The sequence below is a fragment of the Pinus tabuliformis genome, chromosome J (assembly GCF_031772625.1).
Source record: "Pinus tabuliformis cultivar Carrire ecotype Pingquan chromosome J, CPIR1, whole genome shotgun sequence".
NCBI lineage: Eukaryota > Viridiplantae > Streptophyta > Pinopsida > Pinales > Pinaceae > Pinus > Pinus tabuliformis.
The window spans coordinates 1,192,687,857-1,192,715,637 of record NC_142295.1 but is presented as its reverse complement, the minus strand read 5'-3'; the positions used below and the strand labels follow the sequence as shown (position 1 = coordinate 1,192,715,637).

Sequence of the window (27,781 nt, the reverse complement as noted above, 5' to 3'; positions counted from 1 at the left end):
CACTGCTGCACCGCAACTCAGTTACTGAGAAGTAAGTAACTGATCTCCCAACTAACCTCCCTATTGGGTTAGAAACACCCTCTGATACTGAAGCTCCCTCTGCCGCTGACAAGTGCTCCCTGTCTAACCTCTGTGTTGTTGTAACAACTCCCTCCATCTCACACCATTGCACACTTCTCTATGCCATCTTGCACTGGTGCAACACTCCTGTGCCTCTCACACTATTGCAGTCTTCTAGCCTCACGCATTCTCAGGACTCCAACACTGTAGCTCTCTCTTCTGCTCCATCCGCATCCATATCTACCCACTCAGCCAATCATGTTATTCCTCGCTGGGGCTCCCGTAGCAAGGTCTAATCAAAGGCGCCAAGTACCTTAAGGATCTTTCCCCTATTTCAGCATTCTTGGGACTATCACTCCATGTGATCCCTCTACCCACTTCTCCAATTGTGGCTCCTCCACAATTGTTTGAGACATCTTCTGGGACTGCATGTTGAGAGGTAATTTACTTTCCCTCTCAACCACCAAGTCTCTAACATTTGTCTTGCTGTTCAAGGATTTGCATGCATTTTGAACCTCAAGAGCATACAGGTTCTTGACTCGTGAACCAATCTGTTTCACCTGTCTCATGGTGATGTGTCTAAGGAAAACCTTTCCCTTATTTAAGACAACATCGTAGCCTTTGTCCTCCAACATCGCGACCAATACCAAGTTCTTCTTCAGTCCTGGCACATACTTCACATTTGTCAAGGTGATAGGAGCTCTGTGTTCCCTCTAAAAAGAAACCATGCCCATTCCTGAAACACTAAACCTTTCATCGTCACCTATCTCTACACACATATTGAGGTCTTTCTCCTCCAAGGCACTGAATAAACTTTTATCGTCGGTCATGTGGAATGAGGCTCCACCATCAATATACCCACCACAACCCATCATTGATGACACCATCCATGCGATGAGGGTGAAGTCCATTTTGAACTAAGAGGCTAATGCCTCACTTTCTGATCCTTCTGAGGATCCCTTCTTTGACTTCTTCGATGGGAAATTAGTTGTATAATGACCCGTCTCGTTTTTTTTAAGTATGATATGAATTCGATTTGCACCTGCAACCCCGAACTTCAAACTTCGAATTCTCTTACCGTATACTGTTCATTGCTCCGATACCATGTAGAATTTCCTGCAAATTCTCTACAAATCTACCTCTGAGATCTGTGTAGGAAATCTAACTATAAATTAACTCGATAATGCAATATAACAAAGAAAAATACTATAATCTACTTCTACTATCAAACTTACGGAAGCTTAAAGATCGAGATGAATCAGAGCTGAACACATATAACCATAAGAAGATGAATCAATGCACATGAAACATAGAAAAATACTCAGGGGAAAGCCTCAGCTAAAAACCCCACTATCTTTATTATCATACAAGGTGGAAATACATCAAGATTACACAAAGATTTAACTCTCACAGCTAACCAGCTCTCAGTACAATCCTCCTGGATGCTCACAGGAAAACAAGGCTTCTCACAAACCTTCTCCTCTGCCCTCCAAGCCTCCTATTTCCTTGCGTTGTTTCTCTTAAGTGATCCTACTGTTACCAAGTGTAACACTAATCTCTCACACCCTGTAAAACTACGCAATCCTCAAGGAACCTTATTCCTTCTGAATGGATGAGTTTCCTTTATAGGAAAACTCATGCAACTGATAGTACTATGTCCCTGTCTTTAATTTCAACTAGGTCATTCTCTGAATAGACATGCATGAGTTATTTATGAGAGAATCTTCAGTTATCTGGAGTACACTAGTTGGATGCATGCATGCATTAACTGTCTGAACTCACCATTAGTTCTTCAAATAGTTTGGAACTAATCTAACTCGACTTAACTCAGTAAACTGAGCTAACTAATTACAACTCATCCTTATCTCGTTAATTAAGGGATAATCTCCTTAATTTAAGGGATAACTATTGCATGACTTCACAAAGACTTCTAGCTTGAATTTCTCAAACTAATTAATACATAATGAATTAATTAATTATTTTCCAAGCAGCTAGTGAGACTAGATTCATATTTTAATTCAATGACAAATTAAAATTGGAATATTTTGAATGCTATTTTTAGCATTTCTTGTTGCTTTTCTCAAAAGCCATCTCAAACAAAATATAAAAGCACACAAAACTAAATATAGACAGATTAATCTTCTAATTTCAAACTAAATATAGACAGATTAGTTTTCTAATTTGGGAGGGAGTTGTCTTTAGTGTGATTTTTTGGACTTCCTAGTGTGGAATGGAAACATTTGAGCTGAAATCTCGATTTGTGTTATTTACACTGGTTTTTTTACTGTATATATGGATAAATCAAAATATTCCAAATGTTATTTTTATCATTTCTTGTTGCTATTCTCAACAACCATTTCAAACAAAATATAAAAGCACACAAAACTAAATATAGAAAGATTAATCTTCTAATTTCAAACTAAATATAGACAAATTAGTTTTCTAATTTGGGAGGGAGTTGTCTTTAGTGTGATTTTCTGGACTTCCTGGTGTTGAATGTAAACATTTGAGCTCAAATCTTGATTTGTGTTATTTAAACTGGTTTTTTTATTGTATACATGGATTCAGCACCCTGAAAAACCCTAGGGCACTTCGATTGTGTAGGGGTTACCCATCAAGTTTAGACAAAAAAACCCAATAGAGAAACTTCCAAAAAATTTAGAAGAATTCCTACCAGATTTTAGAAGAATTAGACAAAAAAACCCAATAGAGAAACTTCCAAAAATTTACACTAAAAACAACTCAATTTCAAATTAATAAACCAATTCTAATGAGATTATCAAATATTCAATCAATTTTGGCAAACTGCAAATTTGCTGAATAAATCTAAAGAGGGAACAACGTTTACATAAATATACGGTTTTGTAGCAAAGCATAGTTACACAGTGCCCCTTTATTAACCCAAAATATTAATAAATTTGCCTATTTGATAGTGGGTGTATTAATCTGGGTATTAGATACTTAACTAACACGTTTTGTATTAAAAAAATAAAAATAATTTTTTTTTTTTTTTATATTAAAAAAATTAAAAGATAAGATTTTTTACGTTGAAAAAATTAGTAAATTGTATATTAAAAAACAACGAATTCTATATTAAATATTAAAAAAGAGTGGGAAGTTTAAATATTAAAAGAAAATAAAAAGTTTTCCGTTCATATAAAAGTATTACATAATGATAAATTTCATTTATGAGTTCATATTGTTGTTATATTTCTCATGATTTTTAAACTTTTAAATAGATGTAAGGTATTTTTTTAAATAAAAATAAGAGGTAAGTAAAAGAATGTTGTTGGGATTGGAATTTAAATTTTGGGAGAAAAATTCAGTGTCTATGGATAATTAGTGTAATATTGGATTTGTTAGATTTATAGACGGATGTTAGAGTGGGGAAGTGAACGTGAAGGAGAAGCCACAAGAAGAAATGAATGTGAAGTAGAAATCACAAGAAGACCAAGTTAGCCATGGCTTACGATGTCACCGTGGGGAAGTGAACTTGAAAGACACGCCATCACAATACTCGTGATGTTATTTTAATGGGGGCACTATCATTGGTGAAACCTTGCAATTGAGATGAAATAATTGGGGTTGACTCAAATGTTTGTATGGAAGAATATAATTGCTTAAAATATGGAATGAAAAATGTTTGTAATGAGATACTCTGTTTTACATTTGATTTTAATTAAATTGTAAAAATTATCATTATAATATTAATTATATTTCTAATGAATTAAATGTTTTTTAAGTCCCAACTTCAATAAAAATTACTCTTTGATTTGTGGCAAGGATATTTTTAAAGTATTTAATTTAGATTAAAAAAATGTGTTACCTGCCAAATTTATTTGGTTGAATACTAAAAATATTTATTTTGTCTTTTGTTTGTGGGTCGTGATTTCCAAATGATGCCTATCAATGTTGCCTATCTATAATTGTAAACAATAAGTGCCACTTTCCTTATGAGTGGAAATATGTTCCACTTACCTTTGAAGTGACAAATTATTTTTTTGGTAGTGTAAAACATTAGATTACTAGACAGTTCATACAAAAGCTCCATGCATCTACCCATCCATTAGATAATGTAGAATTATAAAAGTTGCTATGGTTGGCAATATAAGAACCATCCTTTGAATAGTTGTCACATCCTATATTGTAGGTGACAAGAAGATCCCATTTCTCATTGCTAAGAAAAATGTGCATGTCCATTAGATGATGTAGAATTATAAAAGTATTTATTGCTGGCAATATAAGAACCATACTTTGAATAGTTGTCACATCCTATATGGTAGGTGACAAGAAGATCCCATTTCCCATTGCTAAGAAAAGTGTACATGTGGCACCACCTCCTATTTGATATGTATAGTCAAACTATAAGACTTTCATTATCTCAATATTTCAATTATTATTTTGATTGTGTATTACGAACTTAATAGAAACATACCAAACAACCTAAATATAATACAACAATTATTATTTCAAACAAAAGTACAACTTTTTCAATCCAACAATTCCAATTTAACATTGTTATAAACCTCTCTTTACACCTTTTGAGACAATTGCTAATAAATAATATTTTAAAATTTTATGGAAATCTACATTCTTAATCTACATATCCTCCACACAAAAAAAGATATTAACATACACCATTTCAAAGTAGTTCAACAATCTATATTATAGCTTGACATTTCCATTTCTATTTGTTGGAGTCACGATTGTCGTTACACCAAAACCCGCAGGTGTTAGTAAACCGACACATTGCTAGATTTAAGCACATGCCATGAAACACACAGGGAGCGTTGACCTTTTACATAGCCATTAACGGGGAACCAACAATCTCCCCCCCAACGCAAGCCCAATGTGTTTCTAACTCGAGACCTCTGGCTCTGATACCACTTGTTGGAGTCACAATTGCCTTTACACCAAAACCCGCAGGTGTTAGTAAACAGACACATCGCTAGATTTAAGCACATGCCACGAAACACACGGGGAGCATTGACCTTTTACACTGCCATTAACGAAGTGCCAACACTATTCCTCTGTTTCTATGTTGAAAATTCAAGAACTTCAGTGGCTCACAAATGTGATGGCATTGAAACACCTTTAGTTCAACCATATATATTATAGCTTGACATTTCCATTTCTCTTGCCCTGTTTCTCTGCTGAAAATTCAAGAGCTTCAGTCGCTTACAGATGTGGTGGCATTGAAACACCTTTGCCTCCACGGAATCGATTTTTTTAGAATCGTCCACATTAGGAGGGTAACCAGTGACTCCTCTTTCTCAAAATTTTTCCAAATTTTTCAATGACAAATTGAGGGTTGAATGTTTGCATTTTTTTTATATAAATTTAACTGGTATGTTATAAAAAAAATATTTTTATTAGATAGAAATATGACAATAAAATGCACGCGATGTGCATGACAAGACGGCTGGGGCGGTTGGCTTTCGCACCCCCCAGCCGTGTTCAAATCCTGCGGCGGCTCTCTTTGCCCCTTGCTTCGGCGATTTGTAACGGTTATGCCGTATTCCGCTGGCTTCAGCCATATTTTGCTGGCTTCGCCCGTAAATCTCTGCTGGCTTCGGCCATATCGATTGTAAATATCTGTAGGCTTCGGCCATATAAGGATTTCTCTCTGAAAAAAAAAAAACAGAAATATGACAATAAAATATATGGTATAAATGTATTTTTAAATGTATAAATAGATTCAATATTCTCATTTAAATTTTGTAAATTATATAAATTAAATTTATAATTTTTTTAAAATTTTATTAAATTCTAAATAAAATCTTAAAAAAACTATAAAAATAATTAAATAATTATTTTTATAATTTAATTAATTAAGTTATGCAAATTTTTAACTTTATGATTTAATTAATTGATTAATTAAACTATGCAAATTTTTAATATAAAAACAAAGCTTGAATGTAGACTTTCAGTTTCTATTTTATAATATATCAATGCTAAAATTTCAGTTTCTCTTTTATAATATATCAATGCTAAAATTTGCCTTACCATTAGCATAAAAATACAGTGAAAATATTCGAAGTGAAAATATTCGAAGTTTCAATACCTACTTTGAAGTTTTCTTTTATCGTATATCAATGCTAAAACTTGACTTTCCATCCCCTGAGTTATTAGTATTGAAAATTCATTGAGAACCTTCGAGAAATTCAACCGGATTGAATTAACTACACAATTTCCAAAAAAATCAATGGAGCACATTTACAGTAATACCATTCAGTCCGGACATAGGTTGTTCAAGTATGACTCCATTATAATTGAATATGATGTGTACAGTGATTGACTAACGACCGCATCTTTGAAAAATAGTTTCATTGGTTAACTGTCATTGAATGGGTATGTCGTCCATTCAAAATTTTTTTATGCCTATTAATACTTACTATCAAAAAAGTGAACACCCCGCTCACAAGAACTGTATTGAATGCTATATTAAAGGAAGTATATACACCGTAACGCATCCAAAAAAATGAAATTTCGAAGGCAGTACAGACATTGGTTAGAACGTAAACGGCAATAACATAAATTGTCAAGTAAATTCAGAACTTTGAAGCAAAATCACAATCGCTGAAAATGAAGACAACTTCAATGATTTCGCCTTACATAAACCAGATCTGAAAAGGAAATCTGTGGTTGTGAACATCAATGAACTTAAATTCAAAACTTCAATGCTAAAAACTAGCTGAAACCAAGAGCCCTGACCTACAGAATGGTAGAATTGAGTAACACAACATCATCTGTGCTCTGTCCTCTATATATATCCTCTCTTTCTTCTTACCACATACTAGACCTAACGCTAAGGAGATGGAACAGAGATCATAAATTCCTGCACTCATAGAAAGTGGCATGGGCAGGGCTGACTCCACCGACCTCATTGGAGTTACTATACTTGAGAACAAATTTGTCTCCCCCTGGCGCAAAGGGCCGTGTCAAATTAACAATCTCATTTCCGAGGAGGTAGCCTTCTACCTCAATGCCTACGCCCTTGGCATTGCAATAGTGACAACGGTTTTCCACAATAATTAGATAGTTATATAAATTTTCAGAGCTGATGCTGCTACTGAGGCAGCCGTTGCCATCAATCTGCGTAAAAACTGTTACAAAGTCCTTCAGTTCGCATTTCCCAATAACAGCAACAGCAGTTTCAGTATCGGACGATGTCACACCTGGTACACATAATTACCGATCCAAAGCATCAGTATGATTTCATTAATAGTACTTATAAACTAATATGAATTTAATTTAACATATAAATCATGCTCGGAGCAGCTGCTCTCAGTCATTGGACTACATAATTTGTGGGATTAAATCTCTCCATTTAACCATTAGATCATATTTACCAGTTGAACATCAAAGATTTATAACGTTTTTAATGCTTCTCAAAATAATTTAAACTAATTTTGTTTGTAGATTTCTGTAGTTGTTATTCTTTAATGGCAAAATCAAAAAATAAGTGTTCATTTTGTTGGTCGACCTTTCGAATCCAAAACAATATGCATCCAAGATTTATCCACTGTACATTCTAAACATAGATGAACAGAAACAAACACTGGAATTATTGTACAATTCTTCAATCAAACAGCAACAACTAATTCTGTTTAGTTACCTAACCGCTTCCCAAAACACACCCATGCATACATATCTGTCTGAAATTTTCACCTGATGGATGAAGTGCGCGCACCATTGAACTTCCAGTGATAAGCAGAAACAGAATTGCAAGTGGGGATTTCATATCATTACTTACAAATTCCATCTCTGCAGGTTATGCTGGGCATAGAAACCTCTTGTGTCTGACAGTTATTAAATAGTGGGAGGGATACAACGAAAGCAGGCTTAAACCTTATGCCCCCTTGACTTACAACCCAATCCACGTCGTCGTTGGCCGAACTTTTCCACAATACGCACGCCATTGTTACTATCATTGGAAAGATTTTCCGGATGTAACCCTGAAGCAAAGGGATAAATATTCCTCAAATTCATGAAACGATATATTCTCGATCTCTGTGTAAAATTTACTATTATCAATGGTGCGGTCGTCAAATCGATCTTTCTGTCAAGGTAGTGGCAGAAGTCAATCACGAACAAGTGGTGACCTTTCATTGTAATAATGTTACGAATTGCGACCTAACAAACACGGTTAACATGCATGTCGGCTAACGCTCTACTGAGTAAAGCGTGACCTCTGCATCGACTATGCAAATTAATTAAATTTTTATAATTTAATTAATTAATTAATTAAACTATGCAAATTTTTAACTTTTATAGTCTAATTAATTGATTAATTAAACTGTGCCAATTTTTAATATAAAAACAAAGTTTGAATGTAGACTTCCAGTTTCTCTTTTATAACATATCAAGGCTCAAATTTCGGTGTCTCTTTTATAATATATCAATGCTAAAATTTGCCTTTCCATTAGCATAACAAATCAGTGAAAATATTCGAAGTTTCAATACCTACTTTGAAGTTTTCTTTTATCATATATCAATGCTAAAACTTGACTTTCCATCCTCTAGAACCTTCGAGAAATTCAACCGGATTGAATTGACTACACAATTTCCAAAAAAATCAATGGAGCACATTTACATTAATACCATTCAGTCCGGACATAGGTGGGTCAAGTATGACTCCATTATAATTGAATATGATGTGTACTACGATGTTGGACTAACGACCGCATCTTTGAAAATTAATTTCATGGGTTAACTGTTATTGAATAGGGATGTCGTCCATTCAAAAGGACTGTTATTGGTTTTTTTAAAAGTTGTCTAATTAGGCGGAAGAATTGCTTGGGGTTAAAAGTGGCTAGAATTTGGATAAAAAATTTCAAAAATTTTTATAGTGGCAGTGTTTGAATCTTGTTTTTGATGGTGGAAATAGATTCAGCACCATCAACATCTAAAACACCTAAAATTTTGAAGTTTAACAACTATAATTTAAATTTACAAAAATCTTTATAGACTCACATTTTTTTATACCTCTTAATACTTACTATTAAAACCTTAATCCGGTTCGATTTCCTAAATATCTAAACACGGTTACCTTTCATTGTAATAATGTTACGAATTGGGACCTAACCAACACGGTTAACATGCATGTCGGCTAACGCGCTGCTCAGTAAAGCGTGACCTCTGCATTGACTCTTCTTGCCTTAATGAACTAAACTCAGCAGGAGATTCCCTAGTCTGTATAGGACAATACTGCACGCTGTGATGAAAAATAGACTTTCTTATTTTGTACATACGGTTGTGTAATTCTATTTGGAGTAATGGTCTCACTTACTTTATTAGGAATTTAAAGTTAATAGCGAAAGTGTGGAATTTTATTATAGTTTACAAATTTTACTGAAGGAGAAGATCTCAATATTATTGGAAATTTAAAGTTAATAACGAAAGGTTTGGAAGTTTATTATTGTTTAAGGATTTTACTAGAAGGGAAAATCTCAACAACATTGTATATGAGGGAAAATCTCAACAACATTGTATTAAAGTTTATGAAGAATTTAAAATTAATAATAAAAGTTTATTATTGTTTATAGATTTAAAAAGAGAAATCTGAACATTGTATTAGAGTTTTGGGTCAGGTTAAATAAGAAAATTTAAAACGATATTAGAATAATTGACAAACTCACCTTATTGGAAATAGATTAAGCGAACCAAAAACCACCATGATATCATAGAACTAGAACTAACCACCCACTCCAGAAAAATATTGATGATAATTTGGAATTTTATTACTACATACCCATTGCCTATTTTGACTAAGACAAAATCTCAATAATTCTGTACAATTGTTAATCTATCTCTGTATTTGTATCATATACCATGAGATCATAGAACTAGAACTAACCACCCACTCCAGATCAATAATGATAATAATTTGGAATTTTACTACTACATACCTATTGCCTATTTTGACTAAGACAAAATCTCAATAATTCTGTACAATTTGATAATCTATCTCTGTATTTGTATCATATATTTCTTTTCTTTTCTATCTGGATGATATTATCATCCAGATAGAATTGGCACTGACTAGCCAGGCTTCCTCATAAGTACAAGTCGCATAAGAGGTAAGGTTTTTGCTTAGAAGATGAAATCAAATATAATAATAGTGTAATGTGTGGGATATGGGAAGTAAATGTAAATATAATCAATTTTGTGAATGTAAAATAATTCATAATTTATCTGGTAAAATAATGTTCTGAGCAAAAAAATACAGACCATGTCTTTCTCACATTATTGTGTATTCAAACAGCTTCATTGATAGCACATATTGGTATTGCTTAATGCATATTCACTCTACATAAGATCAAATAAAATTCAATGTATGGCAAAAAAATAAGATTGAACAAATAAATTTAGAAATTGAAAATTATCAATAAATACATAATAGAAAAACATTTAATATTTTATATATTAAGGTATATAATAAATAGAAATGAAATATTAAAAATAATTAGTATTTATGAAAGAAAATACAAGTCTTTGTACTATATATAAATTTTGACACATATTTTAAAGATTGGAAAAATAATTATAATTATCTCTTAAAATAATATTTTGTGATTTTTTATTAAATAACTTTTAGAAAGAAAAAATTATATGTTGGATTATTTCATTTTTTTAAATAAAATAAACATGTAAATTTATTATAAAGAAAAATGTTGAATTCGAATTATATATGTTTTGTTTTTAAAATTATAATTTAATTAAAAAAAATAATTCATATAATAAATTTTGTATTAAATAAATAAATAAAATCTTAATAATTTTTATTTTTATTTTATTTTTTAAAATTTAATAACATATATTTTCAAAATTAATCAAAAATGTTTTTAAAACACAATAAAAAAATACTTTTCCAAATACTTTTCCATATTAAATAAAAAATATTATTAAAATGTTAGTCTTCCATATAAATATTGATTGATTAGCACAATATCACAATTAAATATCCAAGCTTCAGGTACATACTACTATTTAAAATAAAATAAACTTAAAAGTCAAACTTCTCATTAAAAAAAAAATTATTTATTTTTTATTAAATAAATAAAAATATTCTATATATCCATTATATTAAAAAAAATTAAAATTATAATTTTAAAAATAAATCACAACACAGGCTGGGTAGAAATGGGTTGCCAGCTAGAAAATTCAAAAGCCATTCAATTTTTTTGGTTCTAATTAAAAAAAATTATTTAATTTTTTATTAAATAAATAAAAATATTTTATATATTAATTATATTAAAAAGTTTTAAAAATTATAATTTTAAAAATAAATCACATACACTTTGTAAAATTTAACTTCGTATATCATCTCTTTATTTAAATTTCTAGTACAGGCTTGGTAGAAATATATCATCTCTTTATTTAAATTTTTAGTACAGGCTTGGTAGAAATATATTGCTAGATTGAAAATTGATAAGCCATTCGATTGAAAATTCATAAGCCATTCGATTTTTCAGACTAAAAATGTTAATATACTGACTGCATTGGGTTATTTTATATATAAAACAATTTTAAAAAATAAATTAAAAATTCTGAAATTTTTCAACCTAATATAATATGAGTGATTCCCTTTTTATAACCTAAAATCTCTTTGTAAAGTTGACAAGACGCAAGCCATTTCTGAGGATAACATAATATTACAATGAAAACTTTATTGTTCAAGATTTTAGCACATTACATGTTCAATTTGACCATATATTTGATAGTAAATAAAGGCTATACACTTCTAATTTTCTAAACAAATTCCAGCAGCTTGCAGTGGTTGCATTTGTTGAACAAAACATTTCAAATTGGTATAGGAAGAACCCAATTTACTTATAGCTATTTTCTCTTTCTCAATCTTCCTCAGCTCTTAAGCTCTCTTCTTCATATGTTTTCCTTCTTCCTCCACCAGAAGCATGGTGACTGCTCTTCTTACATCTTTATCGGCCACGCTGCTCATGTCCAAACATAATTGTATGCCAATCCCCAGGTTTTCTACTAGAAACATCGAGGTAAATGACCGTTCTACAAACATAGGCCAACTAATTAAAATCCCCAGGATTTCTACCAGAAACATTGAGTTAAATGACTATTCTGCAAACATAGGCCAAGTAATTATAGGGACTCCCAGGCTCATGATCTCCAACCTAGAGTTTCTCCCGCAGTGACTCAGGAATGCGCTTACTGAAGGATGACAACAAATAATGAGCCAGCATGCGAAAAGCCCTATGATGGCATTGCAGACACAGGCCAATACCAAAACAAACCTGAAACTCCGTTGATGAAAGAGACTTGAGAGCATGCTGTCTGATAATAAGGCGGAACAACAAATTTCAAAACAAAACGGGAAAACAAATTTTCAATTCAAATGGCCTCCGGGAGTAGAGAATATAGAGAATAGAAATAGAAATCTGCCAATAATAAATTAGAAGACCACCAGCAATATCAAGGTGCGTACTTCGGTATTTCTAGGTGGAGAGTATGTAAATGTGTTAGAAAACCTGCATAGATGAATCTAGCTAGTAAAGGTTGAACACACAGCTTTGTAGAGCAAAAACACTAAAAGAAAATCGAAAGAACAAAAGAATGATTTATTTATAAAATAGGTTACAATGCTCATGATATAGCATTATCGGGTGAAGATCCCAAGGTAATGCACCATAGTGGTGATCAATGAGAGGACTCAACAACTACAACATATTTCGGAGAGAACTAGCCAGTTGCAGAGTGAAAGGAGGAGCAAATCAAGGAGTAAATCATGCAGAAGAACTAGCCAGTTGCGGAATGAAAGGAGGAGCAAATCATGGAGTAAATCATGCAGAAGAACTAGCCAGTTGTGGAGTGAAGAAGGAGCAAATCAGGGAGTAAATCATGTAGAAAGGATCTTGCATGTAGTCCCATGCCCTTAACTAAGTGTCTGCACGTGCCAGTAATGAAGGTCCTAGGTGTGTAGTACCTCCAACACCCCCCCTGAACACCATTATGGGGAAAAATAGAAAATGGGCCCTGACACCTAAGGCCAAAGGTCACCCAAAATACAATGCAACTTGTACTAAAATTGAGGAAAGAGGGAAAACCTCGTGGGAAAACCCCACCCTCAAAATACAATGTAATTAAAAGAAAAGAGGAAGAAAAGACAAGTTGCTAAGGAACTGTGTCCTTCACTCCATGACGATCACGCAGAGAGTGAAACTTTTGCTCAATGAATGTCTTTGGTAAAGATGTCTTAAAATTAATGTGATTAAAATTTGAGTGATGTTCGATTGAAATCAGTGTGTGTAAAATTCGAGTATGTTTTTTATTTAACTTTTTATATGAGAATTTTAATTCAATATTACAAATATCATTTTAATATTAAATATTATAGACATTAGTTTTATTTAATTTTTATATTAAAAGTTAATTAAATTTTATAATTATTATCTTATAGATATATTTTAAGGATTTTTTACCTCTTGTTTTTGTTGTTTTAGTTATATTTTAATATATCTTGTCTAATTCAATTTTAGACAATTGGAGTAATTTCAATCATTGAATTGTTTATGACAGTTGTAATGTCATAAACATTACAACTGAATTATCTATGCAAATATTGAGGTATTTCTCCTCCAAGGCATTGGATAAACTTTATTGCCAGTCATGTGGAATGAGGCTCCACTGTCAATATACCAACCACAACCCATCATTGATGACACTGTGCATGCGATGAGGGTGAAGTACATTTCGAACTGAGAGGCTAATGCCTCACCTTCCAATCCTTCCAAGGATCCCTTCTTGGACTTCTTCGATGGGCAATTAGCTGCATAACGACCCATTTCGTTTTTTTTTTTTTTGTAAGTATGATATGAATTTGATTTGCACCTTCAACCCCGAACTTCAAACTTCGAATTCTCTTCTCCGTATACTGTTCACTGCTCCAATAAAATCAACTCCAATACCATGTAGAATTTCCTGCAAATGCTCTACAAATCTACCTTTGAGATCTATGTAGAAAATCTGACTGTAGATTAACTCGATAATGCAATATACCAAAGTAAAATACTATAATCTACTTCTACTATCAAACTTGCGGAAGCTTACAGATCGTGCTAAATCAAAGCTGAACACATATAACCATAAGAGGATGAATCAATACACATGAAACACAGAAAAATACTCAGGGGAAAACCTCACCTAAAAACCCCACTATCTGTATTATCATACAAGGTGGAAATACATCAAGATTACACAAAGATTTAGCTCTCATAGCTAGCCAGCTCTCAGTACAATCCTCCTGGATGCTCACAGGCAAACAAGGCTTCTCACAAACCTTCTCCTTTGGCCTCCAAGCTTCCTATTTCCTTGTGTTGTTTCTCCTAAGTGATCCTACTGTTACCAAGTGTAACATTGATCTCTCACACTGATCTCACACCCTGTAAAACTGCGCAATCCTCAAGGAACCTTTTTCATTCTACATGGATGAGTTTCCTTTATAGGAAAGCTCATGCAACTGATAGTACTCTGTCCCTGTCTTTAATCTCAACTAGGCCTTTCTATGAATACACATGCATGAGTTATTTATGAGAGAATCTTCAGTTATCTCGAATACACTAATTTGATGCATGCATGCATTAACTGACTGAACTCACAATTAGTTCCTCGAACAGTTTGGAACTAATCTAACTGGACTTAACTCAATAAACTAAGCTAACTAATTACAAATCATCCTTATCTCTTTAATTAAGGGATAATATACTTAATTTAAATGATAACTATTGCATGACTTCACAAAGACTTCTAGCTTGAATTTCTCCAACTAATTAATACATAATGAGTTAATTAATTATTTTCCAAGCAGTTGGTGAGACTAAATTTGAATTTTAATTCTCAATTTTAATTCAAGGACAAATTAAAATTGGAATATTTTGAATGTAATTTTTAGAATTTCTAGTTGCTATTCTCAACACTCTGTCTCAACAAGAAAGGAATTCAACTCGATCCCGGTCCTGAACCTCTAGAATGTTTAGCATTCAACCCTTCTCTCTAGTGTTGTTGCTCTAGCAAATCCAGAAAAAGAAAAAAAAAAAACATCCAACCTGAATCAGTATGATGCATATATCATTAAAGTCTCTAATTACTATTGCCTCTATCGACTGAAAACTATTTGCTTCTACTGACTCTGCCTTTCTGCACTGTTGTAACTCCTTCTCTGCGCTCTTCAGTATCTGACTGCTCTAGCCTCGTCACTTTGATCTCTGACTGCATCAATCCCACTAATTCCTCCTGCTACATCCGTGCTGTTGCTTTTCCTTTCTCCCAGCACTGCATTTGCAATGCACCTCCTCTCATCATGTTGCATCGTGTTGCTCACTGCTGCACTGCAACTCAGTTACTGAGAAGTAAGTAACCGGTCTCCCAATTGACCTCCCTGTTGAGCTAGAAACACCCTTTGATATTGAAGCTCCCTCTGTCGCTGACAAGTGCTCCCTCTCTAACCTCTGTGTTGTTGCAACAACTCCCCGCATCTCGCACCATTGCACATCTCTCTGTCCATCTTGGATTGGTGCAACACTCCTGTGCCTCTCACACTGTTGTAGCCTGATAGCCTCGCATAGTCTTAAGACTCTTGCACTGTAGCTCTCTCTTCCGCTCCATCTGCATCCGTCTCTACCCACTCAGCCAGTCCTACTACTCCTCATCGGGGCTCCCATAGAAAGGTCTAATCAAAGAGGCTGGGTACTTCAAGAATCTTGCCCCTATTTCCCTCTGCCCACTTCTCCAATTGTGGATCCTCCACAATTTTCTGAGACATTTTCTGGGACTACATGTTGAGAGGTAATTTACTCTCGCTCTCAACCACTAAGTCTCTAACATTTGCCTTGCTCCTCAAGGCTTTGCATAAATCTTAAACCTCAAGAGAAAACAGGTTCTTGACTCGTGAACTGATATAGTTCACCTGTCTCATGGTGATGTGTCTATGGAAAACCTTTCCCTTCCTGAACACAACATCGTAGCCTTTGCCCTCCAACATCACAAGCGATACCAATTTCTACTTCAGTCTAGGAACATGCCTCACATCTGTCAAGGTGATAGGAGCTCCATGCTCCCTCTGAAAATAAACTGTGCCCATTTCTAAAACACTAAACCTTTCGTCGTTACCCATCTCTATGCGCATCTTGAGGTCTTTCTCCTCCAAGGCACTGAATAAACTTTTATCATCGGTCATGTGGAAGGAGGCTTCACTTTCAATATACCAACCATAACCCATCATCATTGACACCATGCATGCGATGAGGGTTAAGTCCATTTTGAACTAAGAGGCTAATGCCTCACCTTCCAATCCTTCCGAGGATCCCTTATTTGACTTCTTCGATGGGTGATTAGTCACATAATGACCCATCTCATTTCTTTTTGTAAGTATGATATGAATTCGATTTGCACCTGCAACCTCGAACTTCAAACTTCGAATTCTATTCTCTGTATATTGTTCACTGCTTCGATACCATATAGAATTTCCTACGAATTCTCTACAAATCTACCCTTCAGATCTCTGTAGGAAATCTGACTGTAGATTAACTCGATAATGCAATATAACAAAGAAAAATACTATAATCTACTTCTACTATCAAACTTGCAGAAGCTTAAAGATCGAGCTGAATCAGAGCTGAAAACATATAGCCATAAGAAGATGAATAAATGCACATGAAACACAGAAAAATACTTAGAGGAAAGCCTCAGCCAAAAACCCCACCATCTGTATTATCATACAAGGTGTAAATACATCAAGATTACACAAAGATTTAGCTCTCACACCTAGCCAGCTCTCAGTACAATCCTCCTGGATGCTCAGAGGCAAACAAGGCTTCTCACAAACCTTCTCCTCTACCGTCCAAGCCTCCTATTTCCTTGCACTATTTCTCTTGGGTGATCCTATTGTTACCAAGTGTAACACTGATCTCACACCCTGTAAAACTCCACAATCCTCAAGGAACCTTATTCCTTTTACATGGATGAGTTTCCTTTACAGGAAAACTCATGCCACTGATAGTACTTTGTCCCTATCCTTAATCTCAATTAGGTCTTTCTCTTCCTCTGAATAGAGATTCATGAGTTATTTATGAGAGAATCTTCAGTTATCTAGAGTACACTAGTTGGATGCATGCATGCATTAACTGACTGAACTCATAATTAGTTCCTCAAACAGTTTGGAACTAATCTAGCTGGACTTAGCTCAGTAAACTGAGCTAACTAATTACAACTCATCCTTATATCCTTAATTAAGGGATAATCTCCTTAATTTAAGAGATAACTATTGCATGACTTCACAGAGACTTCTAGCTTGAATTTCTCCAACTAATTAATCCATAATGAATTAATTAATTATTTTCCAAGCAGCTCGTGAGACTAAATTTGAATTTTAATTCAAGGACAAATTAAAATTGGAATATTCTCAATGCTATTTTTAGAATTTCTATTTTTAGCATTTCTTGTTGTTATTCTTAACACTTCCTCTCAACAAGACAAGAATTCAACTCAATCCCAATCCCAAACCTTTGGAATGTTTTGCATGCAACACTTCTCTCTAGTATTGTTGCTCCAGCAACTCCAGAAACAAAAAAAAAACTTCCAACCTGAATCAGTATGATGCATCTGTCATCAAAGTCTCTGACTGTTATTACCTCTATCGACTGAAAAATCTGCGCTTCTTCTGACTCTACCTTTTTGCACTGTTGTCAGTCCTTCTCTGCACTCTTCAGTATCTGACTACTTTAACCTCTATCACTTTTATCTCTGACTGCATCAATCCCACTGATTCCTCTTGCTACATCCGTGCTATTGCTGGTCCTTTCTCCCAACACTGCATCCACATTGCACCTCCTCTCATCATGTTGCATCATGTTGCCCACTGCTGCACTGCAACTTAGTTACTGAGAAGTAAGTAACTGATCTCCCAACTGAGCTCCCTATTGGGCTAGAAACACCCTCTGATGTTGAAGCTCCCTCTGTAGCTGACAAGTTCTCCCTCTCTGACCTCTGTGCTGCTACAACAACTCCCTACATCTCACACCATTGCACACCTCTTTGTGCTATCCTGCACTAGTGCAACACTCCTGTTCCTCTCACACTGTTGCAACTTGCTAGCCTCGCGCAGTCTCAGGACTCCTACACTATAGCTCTCTCTTCCGTTCCATCTGCATCCGTCTCTACCCACTCTTCCAGTCCTTCTACTCCTCATCGGGGCTCCCGTAGCAAGGTCTAATCAAAGAGGTTGGGTACCTCAAGGATCTTGCCTCTATTTTAGCCTTCTTGGGACTATCATTTCACATTGCCTCACCTCACACCTAGAGGTATGGCTGCATGTGATCCCTCTGCCCACTGCTCCAATTGTGGCTCCTCCAAAATTGTCTGAGATATCTTCTGGGACTGCATGTTGAGAGGTAATTTACTCTCCCTCTCAACCACCAAGTCTCTATCATTTTACTTGCTCCTCAAGGCTTTGCATTCATCTTGAACCTCAAGAGCATACAAGTTCTTGACTCGTGAACCGATCTTTTCACCTGTCTCGTGGTGATGTGTCTAAAGAAAACCTTTCCCTTACTGAAGAAAACATCGTAGCCTTTGTCCTCTGACATCGCGACCGATACCAAGTTCTTCTTTAGTCCAGGCACATACTTCACATCTGTCAACGAGATATGAGCTTCATGCTTCATCTAAAAAGAAACCGTATCCATTCTTGAAACACTAAACCTTTCGTTGTCACCCATCTCTATGCGCATCTTAAGGTCTTTCTGCTCCAAGGCAGTGAATAAACTTTTATTGCCGGTCATGTGGAATGAGGCTCCACTATAAATATACCAATGAAAACCCATCATCGATGACACCATGCATGCGATGAGGGTGAAGTCCATTTCGAAATGAGAGGCTAATCCCTCACCTTCCGATTCTTCCAAGGATCCCTTCTTGGACTTCTTCAATGGGAAATTAGTCACATCATGGCCCATCTTTTTTTTTTTTTTAAGTATGATATGAATTCGATTTGCACCTGCAACCCCGAAATTTAAACTTTGAATTCTCTTCTTCGTAAATTGTTCACTGCTTCAATAAACTCAGCTCCGATACCATGTAGAATTTCCTGCAAATTCTCTACAAGTCTACCTCTGAGATCTCTGCAGAAAATCTGATTCTAGATTAACTCGATAATGAAATATACCAAAGCAAAATACTATAATTTATTTCTACTATCTAATTTAGCTCTCACAGCTAGCCAGCTCTCAATGCAATCCTCTTGGATGCTCACAGGCAAACAAGGCTTCTCACAAACCTTCTCCTCTGCTCTCCAAGCCTCCTACTTCCTTGCAAATTTTCTCCTGGGTGATCCTTCTTTTACCAAGTGTAACACTAATCTCTCACACTGATCTCACACCCTGTAAAACTACACAATCCTCAAGGAACCTTATTCCTTCTACATGGATGAGTTTCCGTTATAGGAAAGCTCATGCAACTGATAGTAATCTATCTCTGTCTTTAATCTCAACTAGGTCTTTCTTTGAATAAACACGCATGAGTTATTTATGAGTGAATTTTTAGTTATCTGGAGTACACTAGTTGGATGCATGCATGCATTAACTGACTGAACTCACAATTAGTTCCCCAAACAGTTTCAAACTAATCTAACTGGACTTAACTCAGTAAAATGAGTTAACTAATTACAACTCGTCCTTATCTCCTTAGTTAAGGGATAATCTCCTTAATTTAGGGGATAACTATTGCATTATTTCACAAATGCATCTAGCTTGTATTTCTCCAACTAATGAATCCATAATGAATTAATTAATTATTTTCCAAGTAGCTCGTGAGACTAAATTCGAATTTTTATTCTCAATTTTAATTCAAGGACAAATTAAAATTGGAATATTCTGAATGTTATTTTTAGCATTTCATGTTGCTATTCTTAACACTCCCTCTCAACAAGAAATGAATTCAACTCGATCCCGATCCCGAACATTTAGAATGTTTTGCATGCAACACCTCTCTCTAGTGTTGTTGCTCCAGCAACTCCAGAAACAAAAAAAACATCCAACCTGAATCAGTCTGATGCATCTCTCATCAAAGTCTCTGACTGTTATTGCCTCTATCAACTGAAAACTCTGCGCTTTTGCTGACTCTGACTTTCGGCACTATTGTAAGTCCTTTTCCATGCTCTTCATTATCTAACTTCTCTAGCCTCTGTCACTTTGATCTAGACTTCATCAATCCCATTGATTCCTCCTGCTACATCCGTGTTGCTGCTAGTCCTTTCTCCTAGCACTGCACCCGCATTGCACCTCCTCCCATCATGTTACATCGTGCTTCCCACTGCTGCATTGCAATTTAGTTAATGGGAAGTAAGTAACTAATCTCCCAACTGACCTCCATGTTGGGCTAGAAACACTCTCTAATGCTGAAGCTAGCTTTACCGATGAAAAGTGCTCCCTCTATGACCTTTGCGTTGCTGCAACAACTCCCTACATCTCTCACCATTGCACACCTCTTTGCGCCATCCTTGATTGGTGCAACAACCTGTGCCTCTCACACTGCTTCAATCTGCTAGCCTTACATAGTCTCAGGACTCCTACACTGTAGCTCTCTCTTCCGCTCCATCCGCATCCATCTCTACCCACTTAGCCAGTCCTGCTACTCCTCATCGGGGCTCCGTAGCAAGGTCTAATCAAAGAGGTTGGGTACCTCAAGCATATTTCCCCTATTTCAGCCTTCTTGGGATTATCATTTCACATCACCCCACCTCACACCTGGAGGTATGGTTGCATGTGATCCTGTTATGAAACTAGCTCAAAAAAAGATAGAAAAGATAGATCAACGCCTTAGAATTCAGCCTCTTCGAGGGGGCAACCTCCTTTGCATTACATAAATGAGCAATTCTTGGATGATACAAATGACAAAACCTCCTTTCTATATATAGGAGTCTAAGGAGTCACAATATAATCCAGCCGACCTAACAATAATAATATAAAGCCACAAAAATAACAATAGAGGAATTCTATGGGGCATAGAAATAACAACATGTGGGTAATAGGGGCACAACAATATAAATAAGGGGTATAACTACAATAGTAATGGGGTAATCACTAGTATTATAGGGACCCAACATGCCCCTCTCCTTCAAAAAGGTGTTGTCCTCAACGCTTGAGTAGTTCTGGATACTTCTGCATAAAATTCTCATCCTCCCATGTGGAATCTTCAGCGGATAAGTTCTTCCACTTGATAAGATACTCTGAAATTGATCAATTTCGTAGCTGTCGAGTTCTTGTTTCTGTGACTACTTCCGGTTCCAATATAATTTTTCCTTCCTCGTCAAGTTCTGGCAATATTGTTTGAACTGGGAGCTTGTCGCCTATAACTTTCTTTAAACATGAAACATGGAAAACTGGGTGCAATCGAGAAGCTGCAGGAAGCTCCAATTTGTATGCAATAATACCAATCTTTTGCAACACCTTGTATGAACCATAATACTTTGGTGATAATTTATTATCCTTCTTAGCTTTCTTTAGGGACATTTGCTTATATGGTTGTAGCCATAGGAATACCCAATCACCTATGTCAAAACTTCTTTCACTGCGATGTTGATCTGCCTGTTGTTTCATTCTATTTTGTGCCAACACGAGGTTATCCTTTAAGAGTTGGAGGACTTGTTGTTGATGTTCGATGTGATGTTCCACTGCCTGAACCTTAGAATTTTCTCTTAAATATGATGTGATGGATGGTGGTTGATACCCATAAAGTGCCATAAATGGGGTCATTTTTGTTGTTGTATGGAAGGAAGTGTTATACCACCATTCAGCCAGAGGCAACCATTTGACCCATTGTGTTTGTTTATCAGATACAAAGCAATGAAGATATCCTTCCAAACATTTGTTTACTATCTCAGTTTGCCCATTAGATTGAGGATGATAAGATGAGCTATGAGCTAACTGAGTACCAAGACAAGAAAATAATTCTGTCCAAAAATTTCCAGTGAAAATGGGATCTCTATCACTTACAATAATCTTTGGGTTTCCATGTAGCTTTTGAATTGTTTCCATAAATGCAGTAGAAACTGTACTGGCTTTAAATGGATGTGATAATACACAAAAGTGTGCATACTTGGTAAGTCTGTCAACTACCACCATGATGACACTCTTTCCCTCAGACTTGGGTAAACCTATGATAAAATCCATTGAAACCTCCTCCCAACGTTGGCTTGGAATGGATAAAGGTTGTAATAGACCCGGTGTCTTAATTGTTTCAACTTTATTTTGTTGGGAAACCAAACATTCCGCCACAAACTTTTGAATGTCTGATTTAAGGCCATTCCAAAAAAATTCCTTCTTAACCCAGTGGTAAGTTTTTAAAAATCCTGAGTGCCCTCCTAAGGGAGAAGTGTGCAATTCCATAAGAATCTTTTGTTTTAGCTGGGAATTCTTACAGAGGTATAAGCGATCTTTGTACCATAATGAATCATTTTTCCAGCTAAATGTATCAGACGTACTGGAATCTTGTTGTAGCTTTCGAATAAGTGCCCACACTTCTTCATCATTCTTCCATTCCTCCCTTGCTTCGTTTATCCAATCTGGTTGGATAATAGAAATGGCGCACAACAATGCTTCCACATCCTCATCCTTTCTTGAGAGTGCATCTGCCACCACATTTTGCTTACCTTTTTTGTAGATGATTTCAAAGTCATAACCCAACATCTTTGTGACCCACTTTTGTTGCTCTTCAGAGGATAATCTTTGTTCTAAAAAGTATTTAAGGTAGGGTCGCCATTTCTTAAGTGCATGGAGTATTGCCAACATTTCCTTCTCATAAATAGATTTGCTTAAAAACTTTCCCTTGATTGGACGACTTTCAAAAGCAATGGGTTTTTCATCTTGCATTAGAACAACACCAATTCCATTTCCTGAAGCATCACATTCCACAATAAAGGTTTTTGTGAAGTCCGGTGTAGCTAAGACCGGTGCTTGGCACATTGCCTCTTTAAGATGTTCAAAGGCCTTTGTTGCTTCCGGAGTCCATGAAAATGCATCTTTCTTCAATAATTTTGTTAGAGGTGCTGCTATTCTCCCATAATTCTTAACAAACTTGCGATAATACCCTGTCAACCCAAGAAATCCTCGCAGATGCTTTATGGATGTGGGAATTTTCCATTCCTTAATGGCTTTAATTTTGCTAGGGTCTACCTTAACTCCTTCATGAGATACAATATGACCCAAATATTCCACCTCCTGGACTCCAAAGAAACATTTGGATCTTTTTGCATATAATTGTTTCTCTTCCAATAGTTGTAGCACCCTGTCAACATGTTCAACATGATCCTTCCAAGACTTGCTGTAGATTAGTATATCATCAAAAAAAACTAACACAAATTTTCTAAGGAATGGTTTGAAAATTGAATTCATCAAACCTTGAAATGTTGAAGGTGCATTAGTAAGGCCAAAAGGCATGACCAAAAATTCATAATGACCCTCATGAGTTCTAAATGCGGTTTTCGGAATGTCTTCAATCTTCATTCTGATTTGATGATATCCCAAACGAAGATCCAACTTGGTGAAGTAAATTGATCCATGCAATTCATCCAGTAATTCATCAATGACAAGAATGGGGAACTTATCTTTAATAGTGAGCTTGTTGATCTCCCTATAATCTGGGCACATGCGCCATGATCCATCCTTCTTGTGCACCAATACTACTGGAGCAGAGAAAGAACTTTGACTTGGTTGAATTATACCAGCCTCTAGCATTTTTGCAACCATACATTCAATTTCACTTTTTTGGACATAGGGATATCTGTAAGGCCTGATGTTTGGAGGAACACTTCCTGGAATCAGATGAATAGCATGATCATGATCATGCATAGGTAGGAGACCCTTGGGAGTCTCAAATACCTTGGAATGATTGTCCAGGACTTTTTGGAGATCTGGAGAAATATATGGTTCTGATGTGGAAACATCTAGCGAACATAATTGTGCAATTACACCTCTTTGCTCCTTTTTTAGAAGCTTTTTCATACCATTAGAGCTGATTATCTTTCCTGGTTTCCCTGAAATACCTCTTAATTCAACTTCCTTTCCTTCCGTAGAAAATTTGATGAAAAGTTCTTGAAAATTAAAAGCTATTGTACCCAAGGATTGTAGCCATTGGACTCCTAGTACAACATCAGCACCTCCCATTGGGATGGAAAGCATTGGGCTAGTCAATACATATTCTCCCATGGATAGCTTGATATTATGGCACCTTCCAGAGCAATTTATTGTTCCTCCATTTGCAATCATCACTTGACACTCTGGTGCTGGATATAGGAAGCAATTCAATTCTTTTGCTACCCTACAATGAATAAAATTGTGGGTGCTTCCTGAATCAATCAACATTATTACCTTTTTCTTCTTGATTTGTCCTTCTATCTTGATGGTCGGCTATTTTTTCTTCATCTAGGCTTTGTTCCTGGAGTATATCTTCTTCTTTTGACCTTTCTTGCTCCTTTTCTTCTTCCTCTTCACAATCTATGTAGAATAATTTCTTCTCAGCACACTTATGACCTTTAGTGTATTTGCTATCACAACTGTAACAAAGCCCTTTTGCTCTTTTTTCTTTCAATTGTTGTGGTGTGAACCTTATAGGTTGTGGAAGACTAGGGGCAACAACACTTCCGTCTTTATAGTTGTGAGTGGTATGCTTCCTGGTTGCCATAATTTTGCTTTCCATTTTTCTTGCTAACCTGAATGCCTTCTCTAATGAATCAGGTTCCCAAAGGCGAACATCATGTTGGATATTATCCTTTAAAGACCCTATGAACACATCAATCCTATGCTCCTCTGGAATATCTTTTACCCTTATGTTCAATTTTTGGAACTCCTCAATGTGCTCCATTACTGAACCCTTTTGTTTGAGACTTATCAATTGGCTAAAAAAAGTGTTGCTTTTTGTATCTTCATAATGTGCTATCAATTCTTCCGTAAAAATTGCCCAAGTGATAAATTGTTTACGAGAGCAAAGCCATTGATACCATACAAACTGATTTGGTTCCATATATACAGTTTCCATACATACCTTTTGTGCGTTTTGCACATTATTGAGAACGAAGTACTGCTCCATCTGTAATATCCATGTGGCGGGATCCTTGCCATCAAACTTCCTCATATCGATTTTTGGAATATGGTGGGTCTTCGATCCAACATTAGAGTCTACGGAATCATGATTAACATTACTTTTGTTCACATCATGAGTTTCCTTTACAACCTTCTCACTATTAGTAAGTATTTCTTGTAGAAAATTTGTCAAATCTGTCTTCAAATCTGCCATGTCTGTCTTCAAATCTGTCTTCAAATTTGCCATGTATCTCTTCAAATCTGTCTTCAAATATATCTTCAAATCATCCATCTTAGCTTCCATGCCATTTATCTTAGTTTCTGTTGGCTTTTGTGAGCGTGACATTTGTTGCACTTGTTCTTGTAATTTTGATATATCATGTAGCATTTCTTCCTCTTCTTCATGAGTCATGCTAGAGCTTTTAGGTTCCTTACTAGGTGTTTGCATTTTCTTTCCTCGGGACATCAGTTATCGATAATAATGCTTTACTATGCCCTTTGAATTCCGTTAAACCAAGCTTACACAAAAATTTAAAAAAAAACTACACACCTTTTTTCACTTTATAGAAGCCTGATATTGAATCTGATGTGTCTCTATAATTTCAGATCATCCAATTCCAAAATTGCGACTTGTAGTAGTCTTCTGTGTCCTCTTTCGAATGCCACAAGTCTGACCCAAATTGGATTCTCCAAGGAAGAGTTATGTGAAATCTCCCACAATGACTTGCTTTTAGACTAGTTCAGTAGAGCAAAATTGTACGACGTGCCACGAGTCACTGTTTCAACCTTTGGATCTGAAACACACATACAAGAAACTACAGTCCGTCCTCTTTCTGTAACTTCTTACGAAATTTCAATCCAATCCCCAGAGAGAAAGTTATGACGATTTTCCCCAGGTCACCTGTTTTGAATGTAATTCAGGAGTCTGCAAAAGACCAAATTCCTCAGATCATTTCTCCGCAAATAATGCGCAAAAGCTCTGAAATTCAGATCCAAGGTTCAACGCGATTTCTTCTCAAATGGGTTTTTTTTGCGACTTTTGAAATGTCACAGAAAAAAAGTTATAGCGAAAATGCCCCGATGACCTGTTTGGAGCAGCGAAACCCTAGAATCCAAAGCTCTCATACCAAATGTTATGAAACCAGCTCAAGAAAAGATAGAAAAGATAGATCAACGCCTTAGAATTCAGCCTCTTCGAGGGGGAAACCTCCTTTACATTACATAAATGAGCAATTCTTGGATGATACAAATGACAAAACCTCCTTTCTATATATAGGAGTCTAAGGAGTCACAATATAATCCAGCTGACCTAACAATAATAATATAAAGCCACAAAAATAACAATAGAGGGATTCTATGGGGCACAGAAATAACAACATGTGGTTAATAGGGGCACAAAAATATAAATAAGGTGTATAACTACAATAGTAATGGGGTAATCACTAGTATTATAGGGACCCAACAGATCCCTTTGCCCACTTCTCCAATTGTGGCTCCTCCACAATTTTCTGAGACATATTCTGGGACTGCATGTTGAGAAGTATTTTACTCTCCCTCTCAACCACCAAGTCTCTAACATTTTCCTTGCTCCTCGAGGCCTTGCATGCATCTTGATCCTCAAGAGCATAAAGGTTCTTGACTCGTGAACCAATATGTTTCACCTGTCTCATGGTGATGTGTCTAAGGAAAACCTTTCACTTAATGAAGACAACATTGCAACCTTTGTCCTCCAACATCGTGACCGATACCAAGTTCTACTTCAGTCTAGGCACATATTTCACATCTGTCAAGGTGATAAGAGGTCCATGCTCCCTCTGAAAAGAAACCATGCCCATTCTTGAAACACTAAACCTTTCATCGTCACCCATTTCTATGCGCATCTTGAGGTCTTTCTCCTCCAAGGCACTGAATAAACGTTTATCGCTGGTCATGTGGAATGAGGCTCCACTGTCAATATACCAACCAAAACCCATCAATCGATGACACCATGCATGCGATGAGGGTGAAGTCCATTTTGAACTAAGAGGTTAATACCTCATCTTCCGATCCTTCCAAGGATCCCTTTTTGGACTTCTTCGATGGGAAATTAGTCGCATAATGACCCATCTCGTTTTTTTTTTTAAGTATGATATGAATTGGATTTGCAGCTGCAACCCTGAACTTCAAACTTCGAATTTTCTTCTCTGTATACTGTTCACTACTCCGATAAACTCAGCTTTTATACCATGCAGAATTTCCTGCAAATACTCTACAAATCTACCTCTGTGATCTATGTAGAAAATCTGATTGTAGATTAACTCGATAATGAAATATACCAAAGCAAAATACTATAATCTACTTCTACTATCAAACTTGCGGAAGCTTAAAGATCGAGCTGAATCAAAGCTAAACACATATAACGATAAGAAGATGAATAAATGCACATGAAACACAGAAAAATACTCTGGGGAAAGTCTCAGCGAAAAACCCCACTATCTGTATTATCATACAAGGTGGAAATACATCAATATTACACAAAGCTTTAGCTCTCACAGCTAGCTAGCTCTCAGAACAAACCTCCTGGATGCTCACAAGAAAACAAGGCTTCTCACAAATCTTCTCCTCTACCCTCCAAGCCT

The 27,781-nt window shown here is 35.7% G+C and overlaps 1 protein-coding gene across 2 annotated transcripts; it reads right to left on the bottom strand.

Moving 5' to 3' along the window:
• Nucleotides 1-6,563: 6,563 nt before the first annotated feature.
• Nucleotides 6,564-7,872, bottom strand: LOC149231364 (uncharacterized). Of its 2 annotated transcripts, none has more exons than XM_089376281.1 (2): nt 7,679-7,862; nt 6,564-7,238 (listed from the first exon to the last, which is right to left on the bottom strand). In XM_089376281.1, exons 1-2 carry the CDS (start codon nt 7,710-7,712, stop codon nt 6,889-6,891), a joined length of 384 nt encoding a protein of 127 aa, XP_089232407.1. In that variant the 5' UTR covers nt 7,713-7,862; the 3' UTR covers nt 6,564-6,888. The 2 variants fall into 2 exon arrangements, with proteins under 2 accessions (XP_089232407.1, XP_089232406.1); XM_089376280.1 differs by having other exon boundaries at nt 6,565-7,238; nt 7,732-7,872.
• Between the last annotated feature and the right edge of the window lie 19,909 nt (nt 7,873-27,781).